The sequence below is a fragment of the Lontra canadensis genome, unplaced genomic scaffold (assembly GCF_010015895.1).
Source record: "Lontra canadensis isolate GAN:19392208 unplaced genomic scaffold, GSC_riverotter_1.0 scaffold3, whole genome shotgun sequence".
In the NCBI taxonomy this organism is placed as follows: domain Eukaryota; kingdom Metazoa; phylum Chordata; class Mammalia; order Carnivora; family Mustelidae; genus Lontra; species Lontra canadensis.
Window position 1 is genome coordinate 12,076,425 of NW_022630997.1, and position 26,188 is coordinate 12,102,612.

General features: G+C 40.9%; 1 protein-coding gene across 4 annotated transcripts in view; it reads left to right on the forward strand.

Moving 5' to 3' along the window:
• The window catches only part of SORCS1 (sortilin related VPS10 domain containing receptor 1), a 497,774-nt gene that overhangs the window by 261,463 nt on the left and 210,123 nt on the right, over positions 1 to 26,188 (forward strand). For all 4 annotated transcript variants that reach the window (XM_032880513.1, XM_032880527.1, XM_032880538.1 and 1 more), the window contains exon 3: positions 4,465 to 4,564. In XM_032880513.1, the coding sequence (XP_032736404.1) occupies positions 4,465 to 4,564 (100 nt within the window). The remainder of the gene's footprint in view (positions 1 to 4,464; positions 4,565 to 26,188) is intronic.

Here is a 26,188-nt window from a genome sequence, read left to right on the forward strand (position 1 = left end):
AGTCATGCTCTGTATTGACCCCTTTACGTATGACGGGACACCGCCATCTGAGAGAGAGCATGAGGTCTTGGAAGCTAGGTGGTGCCATACAGTGAACGTGGTTTCTCTGTCCATCGGGGCCGCTCATTTCAGCTCTATGACTATAGTAAATACTTAAATAAAGACATACTTTCAAATGTTCTAAAAGTCACTATTTACGATATGTTTGCAAAAAGGTAGTATAAGGATTAAGGATCAAAAGCAAAAACCTGTGTGCCTTGATTTAATCACTTGCATATTTACATTATTGGAATGCTAATTTTTTTTAAGCTCTCAGCTTTTTCTTGCACAGCATAGATGTTGACAAAAAACCTGTTTTCCATCTGTATATAAGTCAACCTGTAAATAAAACCTGAAAAAAAAAATGTTTGTTTTGGAATGTTTTAAAAAATGGTACAAGCTGAGAAATCAAGGCTGTTTGTATTGCATCTTAAAAACATTTCTGTGTGCTACACATCTTTTTAAGATTACTTTTTTTTTTTTTTTGCCTTGATAACAGCAGTCATTTTATGGTTAGCATAGGCTGCCGTTTCTCTTTGCAAATTCGGTTTGTTTTAAATATTTTTATTGTTCCCCTTTTCTTATAAAACCAAGATTCATAATCTTTGTTTTGCTTTTTTTTTTTTTTTTGGTCTTTGATATGCTTTTCTGAAGTATGTTGCTCAGAACAGTAATTTAATTAGATATCCCTCAAGAATGACTCTTAGAGTCAAATATGTTTGGAAAGTGCTTCATGGAATATGCATTTAAGAGGTTCACAGTGTATATTAAAATAAAAAGATTTATGTATGTATATGAGAAGAATAAAATTTATAAGTTCTCAAGTAAAGGAACATTAAATTTTGCATTATCAAGAATTTCCTAACATTTTTTGATCTCGGATAACACTCCTCTTCCCCATACCTAGGGACGATACTTAGAATATTTTAACAGCCAGTGCATTGGCTCACCAGCCTGCCTGCTGCTCAACTGTCTGTCTCTCATCTGCTCTTTCAAAGCCCAGATCCCTAAGGGGCTGCAGTTCCCACCGTTGAATATACAAGGATAACTGGAAGCATCTGTTAGCTGGGAAGGGGAGTTTGCAGATGGGCACCAGGAATTGCTTTCCAGGGTGTGGTGCCTTCTCCAAGGTCACTGTCTCCTCCACTGGGGCTCAGGCTGATAGGCATAGGCACCAACCAGTCAGAGCAGGTGCTCCTCTTGGTGCTGAGTGAATTTCTTGAGGACCTCTGCTGTGCCAACCTTCAATCTTTAGCTTGCTGGACTGTGATGAAATCTAGGAGGTCTCCAAGGGAGAGGACCATGTGGTAAGACTGGCAGAAGTGCTATTCGGAGAACTTAGCACAGTAACTACTTACCAACTGGCCTGCAAAAATTAAATATTTTCACTTCTGTCCCCTTGAATCCATGTATTCTTGCTGACTTTTAGTATTACCCATGATGCATGTAATACTCTATCTAATTCTAATTTCGTGGAACAACTTTGGACAACTGCTAGTCTGTGCCATTTGGGGCATGTGGAAATGCATCATTTTTTCCCTCTCTAACAATTATTACAATGCCATAATGTTTAAACATGTAGTTCTGCTGAACTGAGAATTAAATTTTGATTCAGTTTCTGAGCTTTGAAAAATCAAGGGGCAAGAGACAGCATTAAACAATGGTGGCAGACACCTTGAAGGATCTGGATTGGTGACGTTATGATAAGGGGAAAGTATCCAATAACATATTGTAAGCTCTCTGAGAAAAATGTTACAAATGTATGTCTGAGCTGGTCACTCTATTATCATCCTGTCACACTGAAATTTCAGCTAAACACACACACATACACACACACACAAGTGAGAGTGATTCTGTGTAGAATCCTCATGGAGCATCCTCTTTTGTCCTTGTAGAGTTTAATTTTTTAATGTGAGTATACTCATTGATCAAGCATCAAGTTGATAGACATGATAAGAAACTAATTATTACCCCCCTGTAGATTAGTTTCTACTTCTCTAGCCTCCATTCTGATTATCCCACTAGGACAATTAAGCCATTCTCTCATCTCTGACGTGGTCCTGCTGATGTCCACATATGGCTGGACAGCATCTGCCAGTGGAGCAGTCTTCATACTGTCCTCTTCCCATTACCGCCCCCCGCCCCACCCCCATAGATTTTTGTATCTATTTGTTTGTTCTTGAACTTGTGAATATTGTTTAGAATAAAGATTAGAAAAAGTTATCCCATTAAAGGACCTAGAGAAAGGCTAGTGAAATTTCAGAGATAAGGAGGTCTTAGGAAGCAGAGGAAGTTGACCTAGTAAGGCCAGGGTAGGAGTGGGGGAAAAATATGTCAAACACCAAGATTCCACTGAGTGAAGAAAGAAGTCTCAGGTATTCCTTAGAAAGTTGGAGAAAATTTCACATCAGCATGAATTTTAGGGGGTGGGTGGGAGAATTAATATGGAAGGAGTATCTAAAGAGGTTTATTGTGGTTCATGGATAAGATCTGTGAGTTTTGAATGCTCTTCAAATATTCTTGGCTATCAAACCACTGTTTGTTGGATTGGGATAGAGCACAGTCTGGTCCAGAAGAAAGCCAGTTATATATTCGGTGATGCAAGTTGCCCTCTAGTTCTCTTTCCTAAAACCCTACCCATTTTCCATTTTCAAGGGCAATAGTTCTTGAAATTTTACATAATACCCCAGTCTTCACTGATTTGCAGCGTCCCCTAAATTCTATAAAGTGTTGACTATTATCTAATTATATATAATTGATTATGTAATTTATAATATAGTTTATTATATAGATATATATTATCTATATATATATACAAATTTTAGGGGGAAAATGCCCTGGATCTCCAGCCAGATTAAATTCTTAATCCCTTAATTGCAGGATCGCACGTGATGCAGCTTTCTTGGTCCAGGGTAGCTTCTTAATGCACAGTGATGAGGCTGTTAACACAAACTTCTTCTATGCAATCTTTATGGCCTGTAGGAATTTGTACTTTGACCACTATCAGGAATGAATTGAAATGGTTACATTTTTGTGTTTCTATTTAAACCAAGTGTATTTTCTAAGCCTTGTTAATTTTAATCTATAGCATTGAACTTAACACATTATAGCCTTATATTTCTGCCTCTCAAATAGAGTTGTCAGATTTTTTTTTCTTTTTTTTCTTTTTAAAGATTTTATTTATTTATTTGACAGACAGAGATCACAAGTAGGCAGAGAGGCAGGCAGAGAGAGAGGAAGGGAAGCAGGCTCCCTGTTGAGCAGAGAGCCCGATGCGGGACTCGATCCCAGGACCCTGAGATCATGACCTGAGCCGAAGGCAGCGGCTTAACCCACTGAGCCACCCAGGCGCCCAAGTTGTCAGATTTTTGAGAGTGGAGGCAATGTGTTGTATCCTGGCACACGGCACAGGGTCTGGCACATTTTAGGACGTTCTATAAATGTAAATGAATAAATGAATTGGGATCTCCTATATGTAAAAAGAAGGCTAAGAGGAAATTATATGTTTCCTTTAAATTGAAACAAAAAGGACAGGAAAACTGTGGTATAGTGTAAGTAACACAGGGTTTAGGGTCAGAACAGCTGTATTCAAATGCTCACTGGCAATTTATCAGCTGTTTTCTTCGAATAGGTCACTTAAGTTCTGTCAGCTACTTTCTTCAAATACAGATAATGTTTCCTCCTACACATGGTTGTTACGCTGATCTAATGAGATTACAATTCTGAAATATGTAATAAGTTTTGATAGAGATGGTGATTAAAGCCTGTTGATTTAGTCAGAATTAATAAGTTATTGACCAAGGGCTAGATAAAGATGAGAGAATCTTCAAAAAAGATAGGGTTAGTGCCTAGAGGTAATGTCTTCCCAACTCCAGGTTGCTTAACACCAGGAAAGGCCACTGAGTAAGACTGTGAAATTTCTTTATTATTAAGATGTTTTCTTCCTCTTAAGTAATAGGAAAAGACTGAATGACCTTGGAAGGTACTGACCCACCATAGATTCTATGACTCATGAAGGGAAACGCAATTTGTGGATAAATCAGGAGAACCTGCTTTTCCACCGTGCCAAAGACAAAGAGAAGCTTTGAAAATGTCAAGTCTACATAAAAACTCTTTATTTTTGTGGTCAGTTCAAGAGACACCCTCATCCCTTCATCTTTTAAAATTAACTACATCCTTTATGCAGTGTACGTACATGAAGGAGCAGTAAAGAGATGGAGTTTTAATTTTTACCAATTCAATTTAAATGCAAATGTTAACTGCTCACATGATGCTACTGTGTACATAATTAAGCATCATTATATACTACATGAATCATCTAGAAACCTCCTGAGAGCCATTCTACTATGTAAAACATGCATTATACTGACAGGCACCCAAATGACGTATGTATCTGTCCTCATTAATGCTCCTTTTGAATTATAGGTCAACTGATTATGGAACAACTTATGAGAAGCTGAATGATAAAGTTGGGCTGAAAACAATTCTAAGCTATCTCTACGTGTGTCCTACCAACAAGCGTAAGGTAAGACATGTATATTCAGCATGCTGCCTCTTCATGATGTGACTTCTGTCTTGGTTGGCTAACCTCTCTAGCTACGTAAAACTCCATTACAGTTAAGCCAGGATTAGAGGTGTAGAGATGAGCTGATGCATGTGAAGGTGATAAAATGTATGACTCATAATTTTGAGAGCAACAGCCGTGAATGTAAGAGGGTGAGAGGTAGGTATATCATTACAGTTTCTGGAAGGCAGCTCCAAGGAATGGGTCTCCTTGAATGGATGCTGTCTTGTAAGAGCTCCGACTAGTCAGTCACAAGAATCAGAATGAGCCTTGACAAGATGGAGGAGAGGGTGGGGTTTTCATCGGAAATCTCCCTGTTTTCCCTTGACATGAATAAATAGATTAACTAGAATTGGGGTGAACGTGTCCTCCTGGAGCATGTTGGCTATCTCATTTCTAAAGTTTATTCAGCCTGCACACAAATGACAGGATGGAGACACTGCTGGAAGGAACCTTGGAGATCATCATACACTGCACCCTAATTTTATAGATGAGAAAATTAAGGTTCAGTGAAAGGTAAGGCTTTGCCTCATTGCAGAGTTACGAGTGCAACCAGAACTAGGATTCAGGTTTCTTGGTTGGCAGTCATACTATCTCTGCTACATTATACTGCTCCTAGTAAGAGGGTTTATCTCTTCAGAGAGAAGTATTATTTTCTCAAAGAAGATGAGATTTGTTTTTAAGTGAAAAAGACTTACTTGTCTTAGGAGGAGAATGGCGCTACATCCGTTCTTTAGTTCTTATAAGCTTGCATTGTGAGATTCTGAATTCTTTTTTTTTTTTTAAGATTTTATTTATTTATTTGACAGAGATCATAAGTAGGCAGAGAGGCAGCTGGTGGTGGGGGAGGGAAGCAGGCTCCCCGCTGAGCAGAGAGCCTGATGCAGGGCTCCACCCCAGGACCCTGGGACCATGACCTGAGATTCTGAATTCTGACATACAATTTCTAAGTGTTGTGTGAATTGCATGACATAATAGTATGCATCAGGAAAGAGAAAATCGTTGTTCATTAGCATGTCCTAAGTGGTGTTCTTCTATGACTGTGGCAGTGATATCCAGGTTCTCAATCCAAATCTGTCAGTAGTTACTGTCTGTGACCTTCGGTTGATATTTCATTTTGTAACCTGAACTCTGGGAGGTGGATGAGAACATCTCTGAATGGTCATTCCTTAACTCCAGCAGCACATCCAAAGCACTAGGGGATTCCCACATGTGCCCTCTCACCCCCATTTGCTCCGGATTAGGGCTCAGGTAACTGTACCTTGAGCAAGCTCCCCAGATGTTTCTTATATGTATCAAGGATTAAGAATTGCTTATGCAAAGTGTAATGTTCCCTCTGGCCCTAAACGTTTCAAGTCCCTCAGTAGAAGCAGCATAACTCGGTGGCTGTGCATAGACTCTGATGTCAGACGGCGTGCGTGAAAACCCAGCTAAACCAGTTAACGCGTGTTTAACTGTGGTGATTTACTTAACCTCTCCAAGCAGTGTCATCGAATTTAAAATAGGGATCATTATAATTCCTACTCATGTGAAAAGTTGTAACTGTTATCTGGAATAAGGCTTTTTAAGTATTTGGCACAGAATAGCTAAGGCTCATTGATGTTTTCTCTTTATTTTTTTCTCATCTGCCTCCTCCTCTTTCATGTAATTATTAGAAGGAATAGTAATGATTATCCTCCCTAAATAGCAATGTTTAGTAGAACTTTCTGTAATGATAGAAATGTTCCTTTAAGCTGTCCAGTACCTTAGACATTAACGACTTGTAGCTATTGAGTATTTGAAAGATAGCTGAGGAACTCGATTTCATTTATTTATTTATTTTTGAAAAGATTGTATTTATTTATTTGATGGAGAGACACAGTGAGAGAGGGAACGCAGGCAGTAGGAGTGGGAGAGGGAGAAGCATGCCTCCCGCTGAGCAGGGAGCTTGATGTGGGGTTCGATCCAGGACTCTGGGATCATGACCTGAGCCGAAGGCAGATGCTTAATGACTGAGTTACACAGGTGCCCTGAAGCACTGGATTTTAAATCTAATTTAACTTTAATTAGCTTCAATGTAAATAGCCACATGTGGCTGATGGCCTCAGTATCAGACAGCATAGTTTGATAATGTCTGCCTCACAAATGTAGAGATACACGCTGAACATTCCTGTCTTCCCTTTACTGGCTAATTACTGGTCCATCATCAGCAATTGCATTTAAATAATTTGACCTGCTGCATACCGTTCTAAGTTGAGGACCTGAATTTATACTCTTTAGTTTTATAATTTGATTTAGTTATGTTTGTTAGCTTTGAATCAATTCTTAAATTCCATATTGATTTTTCTTCTAGTTTCACATTTTCAGTAAATTTCATTTAACAATCAATCTGTAGGGCTCCTGGGTGGCTCAGTTGGTTAAGTAACTGCCTTCAGCTCAGGTCATGATCCTGGAGTCCCGGAATCGAGTCCCGCATCGGGCTCCCAGATCTGTGGGGAGTCTGCTTCTCCCTCTGACCTTTCTAACCCTCTCATGCTCTCTCTCAAATAAATAAGTAAAAAAATCTTCAAAAAAAAAAAAAATCAATCAATCTGTAGGTATCATAGGCTACAAAGAGAAATAAGTCAACATTCCACCCTCAAAAGTCCTGCATTCTAGTAATAAATGCAATAGGACTTTCTGTCATTGAAGGGTCCTTTGACTCTGCTGCCACCTAACAGATGACTTTGGGAGAGACATTTACATTTTCCCACTTGTAAAGTGATAGAGGCAAAAACAAAGGAATTTGCAACTGGAAGAGACTTCAAAATTGTTCTTAGAATTGTTCTAAGTTAGTGATAGTCTTTGTTTTATTGATGCTGTTGGAGAGGAATATGATGAAAAAGAAAAAAAAAAAAAAAGATAAGATGCCGAACAGAGAATAGTGAGCATGGGATTTTCTATAGCGCAGAATATGTGACTCCAAGATTGTTTGCAGGAGCAGAGCTTGAACCACGAGACTCTCAAGTCCAAATGCAGCTCCTAAGGTGGGAAGGAAAGCTTGGAGGGAGCACAGCAAGGAGCTCCATCTTCTAACCCGTTCACACTAGTGGGCCAACAGCAGTCAGCCTGCATGCATAGTCTGTAGTCTTCTGAAAGACTTTGAAAAGTCACTGGCCATGGCATTTAGCTAAAATTAAAACTTGGCAGACCATGTTTCCAGAGAAAGAGCAGTCCTTGTCCGTGGCTATGAGAGAACAGCTTTCTCTGGGCCTTCCTCCTTCCAGAAGCAGAGGCGGGCCTGAACTGTTTAAATCACAGTGTTTATGGGTGAATCTAAGTGAACCGATCTTTTCCTGTACAGATAAATGAGGCCTTCAGGGTCACTTTCTGAGATGCTGATAGATTTAAGAAATATTGGAGGACGATGAAGGTCTTTACAATGGTGCAAAAATCAATAAAGTTGACATAGCAGTATATTTGTGTACAGTTTTTCTACTTGTGAATTTATCACCATGAAATATGTACTTTGGCCCCCCAAAGGGACCTACTTGAACCAAAGAGATAGTACCTGTACGACATTTTAAAGGGTGAATATATTTCCCCCCAATCAATGAGAGTTTAGGTAAAAAAAGGAAAGAAAGAAAAAAAGAAGAGAAAAGAAAAATATCAGGCTCTATTAATTATGTAGGACAAAGGCACTCAAGTTCGTAGCAATTCTCGTAGGACTTGTGCGTTCTCCAGTGAGAAGGCAGCCTCCTTTCCAGGGTTGTATTAATTCTTCCCTGTCCCTAGGGTGCTATCCAGCAAGTTCACATCTTTTGTACCAGATATGTCTCTCTGCTTTTCACATCAGTGGGAGCAACTGGAATCAAACTGACATCAGGGAAACCGCCTTGCCTTCCCGGAAACCTGTTTTGCCTTCACATGCTTATTGCTATTTTTAGCTGCTTGTGAGGACAAGCTCAGTTCTTCAATCAACGTGTCTCCAACAGCGGGCATGATGCCCTGGCTTTGCAGACAGCTTGTTAGGGGCATTACTGGGATCAGGGTCCAGAACAAAACAGGCCCTTATTTACAACTTAAATGAATGATCATCCGTTGCCTGTTTCTCCGCAAGCCTGCTGTAAATGACAGCAGCTTTCCTTGGATACGTCTGTTACAGTAAAATCCGTAATCTCATCGTAGGTCCGTCTAGGAAATCTTGACTAAGAGACACAGAAAGGCTGCTCCCAGGTATCATCCTAGATCAGGCATACCCTCCTTCAACAGAGCCCTGCCCCTGCTCTGATAGATGAGGTAGGTCACAAAGAACAAGGGTAAGTGACTCCTAGCGCCAGAGGAGAAGCAGGCTAGCTGTCTGTCACCACGTTTCCGAAAGAGAGCACTCCTCAACCAGCCCATGACAAATCCCAAGGCTTGTTGGTGTCAGTGGTGGTTTATTGGCTACATACCTTTAATCTCCCATGAGAAAGGATGATTTAACGTGCCCCTAGTACGAGCAGCTGGGATGTGGAGGGTGATGGAAGGAACTAATACAAATCTAACACAGAAAAACAAAATCAGTGCTTAAATCTTAGTCTCAATCTTAAATTCGCACTGAGTTTGTCTTCTTCCTAAAAAAAGAAAACTTCTTGATATTCTGGGTGTATCTGTCAGCAGTGCCTTTCCCCTCACCCCAACCAACCTTAGCTGTTCTCCCTTCACGAGGTGTGGTATGACATCTTCAAGGATTAAAGAATACAAAACCCCAAGTGGAATATAATGGGGGGGAAAAGAAGAAAAAAAAATGTTTATTTGTTTTTTAAACTTGGAGCATCCACTTCATTTCGTTGTTATATCCTAGCACTCTCCGTGCACTGTGTTCTCAGCAAAGGAGAAACCTAAGGAGTATTTGCTCTGTATGTTTCCTGTGCCCCTCCATATCCCAGTTTCTTCTCCTTTGTGTGTTATCACAACTTAATTAATACTATTCCTGCTGAGAGAGCCTTCCAAGACTTTCATCCTATAAATAGGACCCCAGCTCCTCAGACACATTGATCATTTTTGCGGGTCCTTTGGTATATGCCAGCATTAAACACTGTTTGCATTTTCTCCAGATGTTTAGGTTTTAATTACCTTACTGTATGTGGCACTTTCTAAATTGGTGTTTGATTATTGACTCTTTGCCTCTTTATATCCAGGGCATGCTTAGTTCCTCTTGTCTTTTACTCAGGAGAGGAAATAGAGACATATATCCTTCAGGTGACTTATGGGGACAGGAAAAAGGTGTGGTGGATAGCATCTGCCAACTTCCCTTAGGGAAAATATGAAATCATTGAATCAGAACCTAAAAGATGTCAGAGGTGTTCAGATTTTGCTTTTTTATTTAATAGATAAGGCAACTGAGTCCTTAGAGTTTAGTGACTTGCCTGAGGTAACAGGCAACTGGTAAAAGAAAAGCTGAGATCATTAAACCTTTAAGGTGAACCTCAAATGTCCTCTATTCCACAAAATTTAATCAATTCCATTAGTCAGATGTTCTCAGTCCCTCTGATTTCCCAGGCATCTGCTTCTCGTTTCTAGCACTTTTCTCTCACTCCTGATGAGTCGGTTTTGACCCTCTCTAATACCCCATTTAGAATGAGAGGACCCAGAGGGACTAAAGCAACTTCATCAGCTTTCTGGGCTTGTAACAGGCTGAGCACAGTGTCCTGGGGTATGGTAGGTGTCCAACACACGGCTGAGGATTTAACCTGAACTTGGTTGAGTGTGGGGCTCCTAGGCTGGAACCTGAAAAGCAAAGTACATTATAACTAACCAGCTTTGACTCATTTAATTTCTCTAATTATGAAATTAATTCTTTCAAGTGAATAAATAAGGATAGTAACAATCTCTGTAGATTTTAGTCATTTCTAGGCCAAAATGCATAATTTTATCTTTTCTAGCCAAGAAGAGCATGATTAATATTTAAAATGCCAGGACTTTGCATAGCACTTGCTCGACATTATCTGGCGAGGCCAAGGGGAACTAGCATATTGTATAATACATCAAAGGGGGTACATGACATTTCCCTTGGCAGATGCTCCGCAATTGCTCCTAACTCTTTCATCTGTCCCTTTGTACACAAGATCATGCATTTGCCTCTAATCTTTTAAAAATAACACATATTTCATTCATAAAGAAGTGCATGAACTCAGACACATCATGGAAGGGCCATTTTCCAAACTTCCCTACACTTAACCTGGGCAATGATGGCTAAAGATGGCTAAAGGGAGAGATCATCTCCTTTGATCCTTCCTGGGTACAGTTGAGTGTGGGCACTGTTTCAGTCCATCAGACTCCATTCTGTTCTTTTGAGCATTCAAAAAGAAAATCAAACCCAAGAAAACATGCTGCATGTACATTTTTTTTCCTCTGGGTAATTTTCCAACAGTTGTACAAGCCACTAGGTTTCAAATAAGCTACAGAAGAGTAAGTGCAAAGTGCTCTGTTTGATACAGGTGGAGTGCCAGGAGCACGGCCTGCTAGCACACCCCTTTGCTGCTCCAAGGTGGCCCTAGGGAGCCCTTCGGGTCTCCTGGGCTCCATGAAACACCATTGGGGGGAAAAAAATACTGAACTAGGCCATCCTCCCTCTGTATACTAAACTGTACCTGAAACAGCCATGTACCTGGTACAATTTATATAAATCAAAGCACCTGTGGTAATATTCATGAATAAATGTGAATAAAACCACAATCTTTTCGATTTTAGCACATGATGTTAGTATAGTAGGTACTTAATTGATTGAATCTCATCTGTGTCTAACACTAATGAAAAAAAATAGCAGGTTTATAATATGCCAAGTTTCTCAGAACTGATCCAGTTAACGAGTAGATTACAGCCGTATTTCATGGGGTATGAAGTAGTGTTGAGTACTTTTTTGTTGGAAAGAAGCTTTTTGCATGATTAACATTACGTATTTGCCACTCCTCATTTGTAAGATGTTGCGTCTGTCACATGTCAGCATCTAATGCATTAAATATTAACCATGAATTGCTGATTTAAAAGTTGTATCTGTATGAGGATCAAGTTTACGGGGTGTTGCTCTTAAAATTCAGAGTTTATTAGTCACAGTTATGTTTAAAAAAATACACAGGTAGCTAGCTAGACAAACGGGTACGTGGAAAGGTGATAGATCCCCAGGTCAGCCTTTTCTAAGTTTAGATAATGCTTTTTGGCTGGCTTCCGGTGGTAGTTCTTTATCAAAATGGAAGCAAATTTAGAATGCTACCTTTTGGTTTTATTCTTTTTTTAACAAATGAAGCTAATCAGGATAAATATAGCCTAAGTTGGTTTCCAAATATTATGAAGTAAGACTGGTCCAGAAATTGCATGTTTCTTATACTGCTGACTGGGTCTGAAAAGGTAGATTACCTCTGTGACCAGGTGAACAGAAGTTACCAAAAAGGAAATGAAGCCTGTGTCAGAGGCTGATCATTCTTCAGATATGCACAATAGACTATCTGCTCAAACTTCTTTGGGGAGCAGTTCTGTTTTGTTTTGTTTTAATTGTCTATTTTTAATTTATTTTTGCCTCATCATCTGTCCTTATTAGAACTCGTATTCTCTGAAGTCTGGCTGGCCTAGTGTTAAATGCCCATCCATTACCCTTTTATGAAGGTCAAATGCATTATTTAGGTTGGTTCCAAGTTATGCTCTGCTGTGGAAAATGGTCAGAGGTCTTTTCAACATTCTGGTCTGTTTGCTTCCAGCATACTCCCTGTGGCTTCTCAGAGGTTTCCATCATCCGGTGTTTGACATACTGTATCTAGAACATTTGTTTCTAGTGAATAGCCCAGGCTGCTCTCATGATGGATGGAGATGAATGCTGGCCGCTACAGGAAATTGCCGTATTTACTAGGGTGGGGATGTTTCACTCCAATATATCAGATCTGCCTCAAGCTTTCTCTTGGTGCTGTCAGGAAAAACAAAGTCAATGTCGATGAATCTTTAATAAAACCACTTTCCCCCCCAACACCCCCCACCCCCCCCACCCCACCCCCGCCAGAGAAATTAAGAGAACACTGCCAGCCTCAGGGGCCAGATGGCTTCCATTTAAACATTCCTTCTTCTGACCTGACCTTTGTCTTGACCAAATCTTCTTTGGAAGGTTTTGTTCCTCTCTTCCTCGAGGCACCTACCTCCCATTTTACTGGATCCCTAACCGCTCACATACTTCTCATTCCATCACCTTCCAAGTCAGCTACTTAAAATAACTTTTCCAAAACAAAATACTGTCATTTATAGGTAATAAGATGGGCTTAGATCTTCATGGGTAAAACGGCCTGTGCTATGGAATATATTTACATTTTGATGACTGGGAAAGAGAGATCTCTTCTTCTGGCTGCTTGGGGCTGTGTGTGTGTGTGTGTGTTTGGGGACTAGAATACTAAGTATTGTTTTGATAGGCAACATTTGTTGCCCAGGAATGAGCTTGCTTGTAATGGAGAACCGGGTGATGTGGGTGAGTCCAAAAAAATAAAGAATGGGAAAAAGTAAAACACTTGAATATACAGTCTCTCACGGATAAGAGAAGAAGGGGTAAGGGTGGAAAGGCCCAGATGTTAAGCCAAGAGTGAAGATGGGAGAGATTACTACAAAGCATTTAAAGTAACATAATATAAAATAAAGTTATAAAGTAGAATTTAAAGTAAATATGAGAGAAAGCTAATGCAAAGATCATGGTGAACACATAAGGTAGAAGAAAAAAATAATAAAATCGTAAATATTTTCAATAGTAGATTAAGAATCTCTTGAGTTCTTTCAGCGAGAGGAGGGCTAATTTACTGGGAACTTATTAAGACTTTCAGAGGGAGGACAATTTACCCTTATCTCTCTGTTCTTCCTCGGTGCTTTCGGAGGGGTAAAGGATGTTGATGGCTGTGGCCGAAATTGGTTTTACCAGAAAGGAAAACACAATTATGACTCAAGCATGGGGGCGTAGCAGGCCTTGATCAAGGCTCCCCAGTGGCGGATTCAGACACCACTGCTGCTGCCTATGACTTAATGAACTTTTGTCCTTTGAACGCCATCTCTCTTCTCTACTCCCCAGCCCTCTGTGTAATGGCTTCTCCTATTTACATGTACACCTTGTCATTTCTGCAGTTGTCAGGTGTACCAACTCTGCACCTGTGTGCAGTTCACTGTGGAACTACGCTCTGTCATCCGAAGGTGGTGATGGTAAATTTTTGTCTGGTGGAGTTATTAGTTGTGGTGTAGTGGTTCACATAATGGACCCTGGAGCCAGTCTGCCTGGCTTTAAACTGCAGCCAAGCCACATACTCATTGTATGCCTGTAGACGGATTTTATTTGCAGGTTTGTGTGTTATTAACCTCTCCGTGATACGGTTTCCTCCCTGTGCAAAGTAAAATAGAAGGATTGTGTCAATATCATAAGGTAGTTATGAGAAGAATCAAAAACAAACAGTGCCTGACATATAGCAAGCATTCGATAAATGCTAGTCTCATTGTTACCACTATTAATCTCTTTCAAATGACATGGCAGTGCCTTATGCTGTCATTTGTCAACCCAACCAAAATTATTAAATGTCTGTTTTGTGCCAGATCTTTTTAAGAACTAGGAAGTAGAATAAAAATGTAAGACATTGTCCTTTCTTTTGAGGATTCTGCAGTCTGGTAGAGGAGATGAATGTATAAACAGTCAACTACAGTATAGAACTTATGTATCATAATAGCTGTGTACATAGAGCTCTATCTTTGGGGATTCAATGAAGGCCTCACAGAAAAGCAAATATTTGTCAATGGAGAAGGGAAAAAGAAGATGAAAACTGCTTTTCAGTGTATGTGTATTGAGAAACCAGTTTTCATAGACCACAGTGCATACATACCTTTGATTGGTTGCAAATATTAAATGAATAAGCATGTGCCTATTTTGACTCTTAAAACATGCTAATTTCCATTTATAGCTGGCTGTACTAACTAGGCTCCCCCCCCAAAAAATGCCTTCATGACCCATTTGCATTCTAATTCTAAAATAATAACACAGTGTCTTTTCAATTGTTACAAACTTTTTTCCTACCTTGCTTATGAAATCAATAAGTAGGCAGTGGTGACATTATTAAGATTGAATTAATAAAAGTAAATGTTACCTTATTACAGTGGATTGATATTGATATATTCAGCATTTATCTTAACTACTGGTCATTCAGAACTACTGATGAAATTTAGAGGTGCAATTTTAAGAAATCAATTGACCCATTTTATTGAACACTTGGCCTGTGTCCTGCCCTGTTCTTTGCAAACACATTGGTGAATGTTAAAAAAAAAAAAAAAAAAAAGTGTGAGCCTTACATGGCGCTTACAGAGTTTACCATCCTGCTGCAGGGCTGCAATTAAAGAGCAGTCCAAGACAGGAGATGATGGATTGAATGGTACACCTGACAAAGGCTCTAAGAGTTTAGAGAGGAATGTGGTCTGGATAATCTAGCAAACAGTTTGAGAGGGGCTTAAATTGCTCAATGAAGCAGACTGGTGTGACGCAGGTCATGACATTCACAACAGAAAAATCTGACTTAGTTGAACCAGCCTTATTTAGTGCAAGGTGGTAGAGCTACAGAGACACATAAAACGGCACAGTCTGCAAAAATGGAAATTGAAGGGTGAGGTATGTACATAGAGAGGAGCATAAATTTGCCCTGGTACGGGTACTACACCTTTCATTTCCTGAAATCTTTCATTTCCTGAAATAATTTGATAATATATATTACACATCTTCCTCTTTTGCACTCTAAAAGTGCTCCTGAAAGTGCTCCTTCGCTTATCCTAATTGTTGATTTTGAAAATATAGTTTCTTTCTTTCTTTCTTTCTTTCTTTCTTTCTTTCTTTCTTTCTTTTTTTTAAAAAATTTTATTTATTTATTTGACAGAGATCACAAGCAGGCAGAGAGAGAAGGAGGGGAAGCAGGCTCCCTGCTGAGCAGAGAGCCCGATGCAGGGCTCAATCCCAGGACCCTGAGATCATGACCTGAGCCGAAGGCAGAGGCTTAACCCACTGAGCCACCAGGAGCCCCAGAAAAGATAGTTTCTCTTTAAATGTATGGAATGCATAAGAGAGAGCCTAGATTAGGGCAATAGATGAATATCAGGTCTGACAGGGGAAGGAGAAGTATGGAGTGAAAGCAGAGGCAAGAGAAACAGTGAAACATTCGCAGGGGGTCAGGAGGGGCTTCTGGTATTCCGGTGACTAGCAATTCATCATTTCTCCTATTGCTACTTCCTCAAAGGGAGCCACATACTCTTGAGAGCTACAACAGCTACAGCTTCTTAGCAAGTGCTGATGTTCTCTCATTCACCAAACACCAACTTCCCTGGGATGTATACAGCTTTGGGAGCCAAACCCATGCTGTTTGATGCGGTATTTGGATTCCAGAGGCTGTCCAGGAAAAACAAAAACAAAAAATAAACTTGTGCTAGAGAAAAATATGTTGGATCATAGGAAGGCACTTGTCTATATTGGAAGGAGTCTAAGTTTGTGGGTCTCTGCCCCTTACAGTCTATTAATGCCTTACTTAGCCAACAGATTTACTTATTTTCTCCCCTGGCTAATGCTGCCTTTTCTCCTTGGGCCCAAGACCTTTGCGCTTCCATTTGCAAGAATGTTCCTGACATTTACAAACTCCCAGGAGGACTCAGTCAGTTACCACTGGAGATGCCCATTGTTCCAAGGGAGCTGACCTTTACCCCTAGGCACCAATTAAAATCTATTGCTATTCACCCCTGCAGTGCTGCCTGTAATTCTGGCTCACTGCCCAGTGTAACCGGTAGGATGCCTTCTTTTAGTGTCATCTTATTTTTCTTCCCCAAACAAGAAGAGAGTGACCTGCAAATGAAAATGCCTGCTTCTGGAAGAAAAAAAGAGGCCGACCAACCATTTGACCATTCGACCATTCGAGTGGACAGTAGTTTTCAGTTAAATCACCTGTTGTGTCAACACAAATGAAAACCTTAAATCAATAGTATAATTAGGCAACCTTTGGGACATTGCCTACAGGTTTATTCCAGATTCACATACCAGCAGAGCTGTGGTGGTGATTTTTGGCTAATTGCAGGGCCATTCCGCCCAAAGCATGGCTGGGCCCGCTCCACGGCAAGCTGACAGAGACCAAAGTCCCAGCCCAGGGAAGTTGGGAGCCAAGCCCTCTCTCTACATGTCACATTGTTTGTGTTACCTGCACAACACATTGTTTGTGTTACCTGCACGGTAACCTTTTAGGCAGACTTAAGTTCTTTCTGTAATGGATTTTGGTATCTGGGTGGTTAGCGCTGGAAGTAGTTTGTATGAGATCACAGATGCTCATCATAAAAAGATTGCCATTTCTGGCAGACCAGCAAGTTAAGATGTGCTAGTTTGGGGAAACAAACATGACCTGTATTTAGAGGTGTGTCACCTCCTTTGCAACTCGTTCCACTCCTCTATATCCCCACCTTCTGTGTGCTAGGGGTATGATGATGTGGACATTTTAATGGTGTTTGATGACAAAACCTAGTGACCTAGTTATTTTAGTAGAAATTGGCTATTGTATAAACATAGGGACAAGTGGCCTAAGAACAAGGTCTCTATACTCAGATTGAGACAAGGAGTCCCGATTTGCTTTGAGTAAATGGAGCTTGAAATTTGCCTTTCCCTGTTTAGTTTAAAATTCCAGAGCTAAGCAAGTTAAAGCTTGATGGAAAGCACTGTCCTCTTCTTGTAGAAATAGTCTCTCTCTCACATCTTGTCCCAGCACTGCTACTGTGAACCAGACTGAGTGTATGCAATTAATTCTTTGAGCTGCAGAGAGAACGGTTCCTGGAGTTGTATTATGCTCCCCCTCTTTCTCCTCTCTTTACTATTTGAAATTTTATAGACTTGTGAAGATTATACTTGTATGAGGGCTTAAAATTTCCCAAGAGCCACCAACATTTCGCTTTTCCCACCCTGCAGGCCTTGGTAGAGCCTGGGAGGGTAACGTGGAGCGCAGGAAGCCATCTGGCTCCCTGGAGATCCATGTCAGCATTCCATTACCCAGAAACCAATGGAACCTGCTTAAGCTCATAGGACAAAGCCCAGAAGATTATCAAACCCAAACCATTTGGCTCCATTTATTACAAATACAGAGTTTCATCCATGGTTCATTATGTTCCTCCTATACAAACCCAACTCGGGGGAATTACAAAGAACTCTGCAATAAATATGCGGGGGAGAGCCTGTTGAAATTGGATATTACCTATCTACAACTGCTTAGTTTGTTTCTTTCATTTTCCTCACTCCTCTCACCCTACTTTTCCCCCTTCCTTCCATAGTCTCGCTCTCTTTTTCTTTCTTTCCAAAGCTTATTTATGTGAAAGAGAGAGTGAGAGAGAGGAGTAAGAACACCTTATATATTTCACACAGAATATCTTTCCAAAATGATTAAAAAAATGCACGTGTATATGTAATCGTGTCATGCATATAAAAACAGTGGGTGGGGAGGAGAGGTTATATTTTATGCCTGGGACCTCATCAATAACTGGTGGTCTTTAACTAGAACCCAGGTCTTCAAGTGTCTGGCCCGTGTTCCTTCCATCATAGTTCACTATTTCCTAAATATTGCCCCAGTTGCCTTGTCTGGTAGGTTATTTTGCAATAGTATCCTTGAGACTGATTCCTCTGTAGACCTTTAATAAATTTCATGTTTGAAATATGAATTATATAATCTCAGATAAAATGCAAAGCACAGAGAAAATGTAAAGGCAACCCATATGTCACATTTGAAGTCAGCTTGTATAAAATCATTCAGCTTCCTGCTTATCATTTCATGATAATAGCCTTGACAGCTTTACAGGATAAACCTGATACTTTTAGAAATCTGAAAAGGACTCCATATATACAGTCCCAAGGAAACTTCCTTTTAACCCCAATTGAATCAGTCTAGATTTGCTCTGGCAGGAGGAGTGCCTTTCTGCTCTGTCATGCCATCCTGGGACTAGCACTCTTCCTTGTGCTGGCTCTCAGCTCTCGTGGGGGCTCAGTAGGCTGCCTCTTTTGACTCACAAGGTGTATTTGTGGACTCTGCATTTCCATGAGAGAGAATGCATATCAGAAATGTACCTATCCTACCATCACACCTGTGGCCAGTGACCTGAGGAGCAAAACGACTAGCCAATGTTTAGTGCAAGGATCTACTGAGAAGTCAACTCCATTGTCCTACAGGGTGCTCCCTGGAGAAATCACACCTGAGAAATGGTTCTAACATCATTGCCTGTACACACTGAGATGGACTTGTTCTTTGCCTTGTGTAGCTGTAATCATGGGTTTTTGATTAGACCTGTGACTCCAGCATTACATCTGAACTTTGAAATATACCATCATTAGGGGCACCTGGGTGGCTCAGTTGGTTAAGCCTCTGCCTTCGGCTCAGGTCCTAATCCTCAGGGTCCTGGGATCGAGCCCCAAATCGGGCTTTCTGCTCAGCAGGGAACCTGCTTCCCCCTCTCTCTCTCTGACTGCCTCTCTGCCTACTTGTGATCTCTCTCTCTTCGTCAAGTAAGTAAATAAAATCTTTAAAAAAAAGATTATCATTAAATCTCTAGACACCAGCTTTTTCTGCAGAGGCTACTACTCTCTTTCAATTCCTCAGAGATCCTCTTCTTCCAAGCAATTTCCTCTGTAGCAGCAGTGAAGAAAAAAAAAAAAAATTACCCTACCCTATTAAGATTTGACCCATGGGCACATGGGCCTGAGTGTATAAACTTCTTGACTCCCCCACCACTTGTTTTTTCACTTTTTTCTATACCAAATGTATAAAAGAAACTATAAACATTATAAAAGGGAGAGATGCAGAAAGAAGTATTAGGAAGTTTCAATGAGATCTGACTTGGAACCCGAAATCTTCCTTTGCCTCTTGAGCTAAGAAGTGTTTGAAATAACCCAGACTCTCACACTTGTCAGAGAAGTAACAGAACAGTAGGCTTCCTGCTTTTCAAATCTGTGAATACAATAAATTGTAAGCTGGGATACGCATAGATGAAATGTACTGAGAACATTCCCATGTATGAGGGTAGCTGATGCAGAAACAGATCAAACAGAAGCAAACTCTGAAATCAGCAGGAAAGTACCATAAACTCCATTTTAACTTTGAGAAAAGTAAGGCTCAAAAAGTGGGTTGTCCAGGGCCCCTGGATGGCTCACTTGCTTAAGCATCTGACTATTGATTTCAGCTGAGGCATGATCCCAGGGTTGTGCGATAGATCCCTGCATCAGGCTCTGCATTGGGCATGGAGCCTGCTTACAATTTTCTCTCCCCCTCTCTCTATGTCCGCTTTCCCCCTCCCTGACATGTGCTCTATCTCTCTCTCTCTCTCAAAAATAAAAAAAAAATAAAAATAAAAAAGTGAGTTGTGCTGGTCATGTAACTAGTACCTGAGCACAGATCTGGCATGTGTGTGCAGATTTTCCTGAGCTTCTTAATTAATATTTACTCTCCCTATGTGCTACATAAAGGGTATATTCTCCCTAGAGCCACAGTTATTTCCTGTAAGGGAGCATGGGGGACAATAGCGTCTGCTCAAGGAAGTGAGTGGTAACAGTAATTCTGTTTTTTAGCCATTGATAGAAGAATGCTGTAGCTTTAATGTTTTCCTGTCTGTTACCTGACATACATGAAAAATCCCAAAAAATACTTCCACCTGCCTTTCAGGAATTAGTGGAAAGGAAGTGGCCAAATTACTACTAAGGTTCCTAAACCCCCACAAATATTAGATGTTAGGATCATCTAGGGTGGTTGTTGAAATGTAGATTCTGGGTCAGAAGCTCTGAGAATCCGCATGTTAACTGACAGGCCCTGCCTCTCCAGCTCCCTGTAATAGTGCTGCACACAGATCTCCGGGAAGAGCTGCGCTGACAGTAAGGTTTTAGTTTTCAATGAATCTCTTGGTTTCATTTTTCTTTATAAAAGTAAAATAAGTTGGTACAGTTCTTGGTGTTGGGGACACAAGTATATTAAGTTATGTGTTTGTAACCAGCTGCCCTCTGCTGGACAATGGAAGATTTGATGTGAAATTAGACTGTTTCTCACCATGTGTGCCTTTGACATTAAACCTGGATTCATCATTCCCCTCACAGAAAGACAACTGTAAATGCATCTGGTGGCTGGGAGGGATGAAGGTCAGGAGCACATAGACACACCCAGGGCAGTTTTGAGATTCAAGGACATGGGTTTAGGCATCTTTAGTGGTTAATTAGGAAAGCACACAGTACAGGCAGTGTGCCGCCCTTCTGCTCTTCCACCTAAGAATGAAGTAAGTCAGGGTTGGTATAAGTAATTCTTAGCCACTTTAGTGCATAGAGCTGCTTACTAGCAGTTTAACTTTGCAGAGTTGTGGGGAGGCTACTATCAAAGTGTTTCAGAGTTATTTGTCTAGCTCAGGGAGGGGGCTTCTTGAAATTTGACTTTCTGAGAGTTCCGCTCCATTATTCCAGGGTTCTGACTTCATTTCTTTGCCCAGCAAGTGGCTCTGTGCTGGTATGAAACACAGGAAGCCCACACAGGCTGCCTTGATAAAAAACTTCTGTTCATAGAGCCCAGGAGAGAGGAACATTAAAAAAAAAAAAAAGCAGAAGGCAGGTATTTATTGAAAAGCAGATTTGGAAATAAATTCTAGTCATTGTTTGCAAGATGAATGACAGGCGTGGGTATCATTGCTTTGAGTTTGGACCAGTGAAAGCTTTGTTTTAAGGAAGCATGGAAGTGTAAACTCTCACTTGTCAAGAACTTTGAGCCCTCCCCAGCTCCCAGGAGAAAAATTATTGTGAACATGAGTACTTTTTATTTCATGTCTCTGATGCTTCCCTCCCCTTCCGCACCCACAAACACAAGATAAGTGAAATTAAAAAACTAAGGAAGAACAGGACCAATGTGAGCTGGAAAAAGAGACAGACACAAATGCACAGGGAAGGTTCTCTCTAATCCAGAGCCAGGTGCTCCTATCAGCCTACCGTACAGATTCTGGACATCTTGTTCATAGTGAAGGGGAGTCTACATGAAAGCAGTAGAAGGACTGGGAGAATAAATGGTTTACATGCTACCAGATGCCCCCTTTCCAGGCCTTTCCTTTGTGCTTGGCAGCTTAGCCTTCCTCTGCCCCAGGACTGCCAAAGCTTAGCTATCACTCATCTCCATTCTGCAGTTTGGCTGTCCTGTTTTTCAAGTTCCTACAGTGACACGTGGAACTGAACAGGGCTGTGAGGGGGATCCTGGCACAAAAGGGCCCTCCTGAGAAACCAGTGTGGATCGGATCCCGTTGTCTTCTCCAAAGAGCAGCCTGTCTGCAGAGCAGATCAGCCAAGGGACGAGTAAGTTCTCCGTCCCTGGTACCTGGTGTCTCTGTGCCAAACCCCCAGTCAGGCTTCATTTCTGACGTCCAGGAACTTGGAGGAGAGTTTTAGTCTAGGAGGGATTTGTTTGTTTGTTTTTGATTATATACCTACCTAGTCTCTCCCTAGCCCCCTCTACCCACTCCCACCCCCCAAAACAAGAAAGTTAGCAAGCAAGCAAGAAAGGAAGGGAGAAAATTTGCCTTGGCTCAGAAAAAAAAAAAAAAAAAAAAGCAAAGATTGAATCTGAGTCTGATGACTTGACTCAAATCCCATATCTTGTTTTCTTTACAACTGGCAGTAAAATGGACAAGTGCTTCAAAACTATCTCAGCTTTTCTCTGAACAAGTTCAATATCCTTTTTATTTCCTTTTGCTCTTCTGGGTTAGCTTTAAAGTCCTCCAGGAAAGCAAGAAGCAGTGTGAATACTGGATGTGACGGTGAGAACGGGCAGAATAAATCAGGGGAGGTAGCACCCTTGTCCCACCTACATTTAGGAGATGCTGAAGGGTAGTTAAAAGTGTGGGGCACCTGGGTGGCTCAGTCGGTTTAGGGTCTGCCTTCAGCTCAAGTCATGATCCTGGGGTCCAGCTCATCAGGGAGTCTGCTTCTCCCTCTCCCTCTGTTGGTGCACTCTCTCTCTCTTTCTCTCTCTCTCTCAAATAAATAAATAAAATCTTAAAAAAGAAAGTGTGGCTCCTAGAAGCAACCAGCCTCTACCCCGTATGCCAATTCCAGTGACACTGGTGTGCATGCTTGAGGATGTCCATCTCTGTGCAGCAGGGACTGATGGCATGGATGGTGGTGTGTGGTGACAAAGTACATGGTGAACACTCACGAGTACTCTGTTCTAGGTCTGAATCATTTTCTTTCAAAGCACCAGCATTTGCCCTTTGTGAACTCAAAGCCAGTGGACATTTAATTCTGATGCACCTTTTGTAGGAAAAAAACTCAAAATGCAGTTGCAAAGGAGAATTTATTTTTCCAGTGTGTGTGTGTGTGTGTGTGTGTGTGTGTGTGAGAGAGAGAGAGAGAGAGAGAGAGAGACTGACTATACCTGCTATTGCAAGACACTTTTGCTACAAAGTGTGATGGTCTTATTTTAGGTACCTGTGGACCAGGAGCCCCAGCCTTGGGGAAAGAGAAGCCCAGAGAGACTATAATCATTCATTCTTGAGTTGTACAGCATGTCCATTGAAGAACCAGTAACAGAATCCAAAACATCTTATTCTATCTGGAAAATGGACAAAGTACTAATTCTTCTGCCTCAGGGTTATTAAAAGAGTAAAGTGCAATCATATATGAAAAGATAGTTTGATATTTCAAAACTAACGTTCAGATGTACAAGATCAGTGTTTTTATGGTTACTTCTAAGACAGTGTTTTGGAGAAGTGATGGGGAAGGAAACTGGGCTTTATATGAGAAAGGTGCTAGTTGACACGTGGAGGAAGACGCACGTGAGAAAAAAAGAAGTAGGAAGCAGGTTGCCTTAGGATCACATCTGGCATGGGTGCCTTGGTTTTTGCAAAATTGTGAAAGTGCCACTTACAGAGTAGAGAGAATTTTAGAAGGAGAACAAAGATCTCTAACCGGGATGGAGGCAGCAGACTCTTGTGATTTTAATTACCACTCCAGCTAACAAAAGACATCCTCTCATCACTTTGCCTTGAATATTCTCTTGTCTGATGTACATGCAGAGCCACACAGTTTTGGGTGCTACTGTTTCTTTACCTGTGAGTAGAGATAATAGCACATTTCCTCTGAGCTCACTGCACAGGGGCAAGAACCAGGAAATTAGAAACACAAAGGGATGCATATTTATTGAGCTCAATTCAATATTTTTAAACTGTATTAATACCACAGGGAAGAAACTTGGGGGAGAGAACTGGGGAAAAGAAAAAGTTTGAACTCCTGGATGTTGGCAAATGGGAAGATTTAAAGAACGCTCTGAGATTGTCAACTAATGAGGGAATCATCACAGACGACAAAGGGGGCCATGCTGATGGGGCACACCATACTTGTTCTCTGCATCACTTAGCTCCAGAAACAGCTTTGCCCCCAAATGAGTTGGAGCCCAGCAGCTGGTATTTTATTTGCAGAGGAGCCCAAGAAGACTGCTTTACAAAATACCTGGTGGAATGCAATTACTTGGAATGGAATCTAGCCAGGGCAATTGCTGTTAATATCACTTGCCCTTGCAGAACGTTTCCAGGGAGCCTTCCTAGCTCTGAGCGGTCAGGACCTCTGTTTTACGTCTCATTGAAGAGCCTGGCAAAACCACGCAGCCAGAAATCAGCAGCCCAGAGAGATCGCTGTGTTTCCATACCTCTGCAAACCCAGCATCTGAGCTCACAGGTGAGGAGCAGGCTGTCAGAGGCATCCCCGTGCTAAATCAGGAAAACAGTTCATCACTTAAGTGTCTTCAGTGCCATTTCACCAGGAGTTCACATTTCCAAGAGTGTCACTTTCTCATTCACTGTTGCTTTTTGGTCTCTATCCTGACCACAAACATTAGGAAGAGAAAAGTTGGAATGCCTCCCACCCTCGTCTCCTCCTCTTTCTTCTTTCTCCAAAGCGGACCCTCAAGATCGCAGAGTGCCTTTTGAGAGCGTCAGTGACCTACATCACAGCAGAAGCAAAGCAGCTACAGGAGTAATTGAAAGAGAAAGATGGGAAAGAAAGGGAAACCAAGTTGGGGTCCCTTAAGTTAATCTCATTGTGCTGGCTTTCCAAGGGAAGAAGGATGGTAAACATATGTGCTTTTCTCCCATGGCTTTATTGATATTCTGTTCAGGACTATGAAAATTAAAATACAGTGTCTCAGCTCCACTTACAGCATGATGGTAAGTGAGTGGGACAGGATGTTGAAAAGAGCCAAGCAATTATGCCTTTGTCGTGGGTGATGGGGAAGGTGGAGTTGTCTTCTTTGTTTAAAGGGTTTCTTCCATTAGATGGGCTCTAGTCCCGCAGGACTTTGCTTGCTTTAAATTTGTTGGTCTGAATACCCAAGTGTAGAGGTTGTTGCTACATGAAACACACTTTTTTCTATTTCCTTTAGATTACTATGATATGTAATATATATATATGTGTGTGTGTGTATATATATATATATATATAAAATATTGTATATATTATTAATACACACAGCAGGGGGGAAGCTAATAAATGCTATACCCATATGCCACATGAGCATATAAATCAGTTTCTGATGGCATTTATCCACTATCGGAAACGCCAAACGACATGCCAGTCAATAGGCGTAGTGGCCTTGGGCAACTTGTCTTATCTTCCTGGCATGTGGGAATAAAACAGCATCATAAGTTTTTTTTTTTTAATGAGTTAAATGGATAGTAACCTTAAGATCTCACATAAATGCCATGGGGTCCTTTCTACTTAACATATTCTAGTTCCTTTGATGTCTGCTACGATCTGCTCTCTTTACCTGACCTTTACTTTGTAAGACTAAGTAGTAATTTGTAGCTTCTGGCCTCTGCATGGGGTTCCTGAACGTAATAGATTCCAAGCCTTACCTCTTCCAGGAGTTAAGTTAATCCTTTAAAATCTCCACAGTTAGTTCCTTATCATCCTTATCAGGCTTTCTGATACTTGTTAGATAATATCCTTTAATCTAACCAATTGATTTGTTATCTCTAAACACCATTGTAGTCTAATTTGCAGCAATGATAGCCATTAGCAAGTGATTAGAGTGAATAAACTTAAATGCTATATATTGAGATAAAATACCTTTTCCAAGTCCATTGGAAGGCCTGGGGAGTGATAAATCTGTAGGGCCCAGGAAGGCTGAAAAGGTTATGACAATTGGATCTTGAGGTTGATACAGATGGTTTTTAAATTCAATTTCTTTTTAAATTCAATGTCTTTAATTTCAATTCAATTTGCACATCATCTTAGGGCCTCAGTGAAAGGTCATTCTGAAAATACGGAACAACTGGAGCTAGTTTGCATAAGTAAATATAAATGAATTCTTTTCTCAGTGCATTCATATTCCATAGAACAGGTTATCTATCTTTAGAACAGTGATGTTCTTTCCCAGAACACCTCCTTGAATTCTGAGTCCACTCCTGTGTGGGGGTCCGCTGCAATGTAGTGTGTTGGTGAAGACATCCGCGTCTTTCAGTGCTGTTTGTGAATGTACCATGCCAGGGGCTTTCAGTGCTCTAGTGAAGAGGATTTTCTGGGTAACTAGAGCTTATCTTTTAGAAGACAGTAGTGCCTTGGCCACCTGCGTG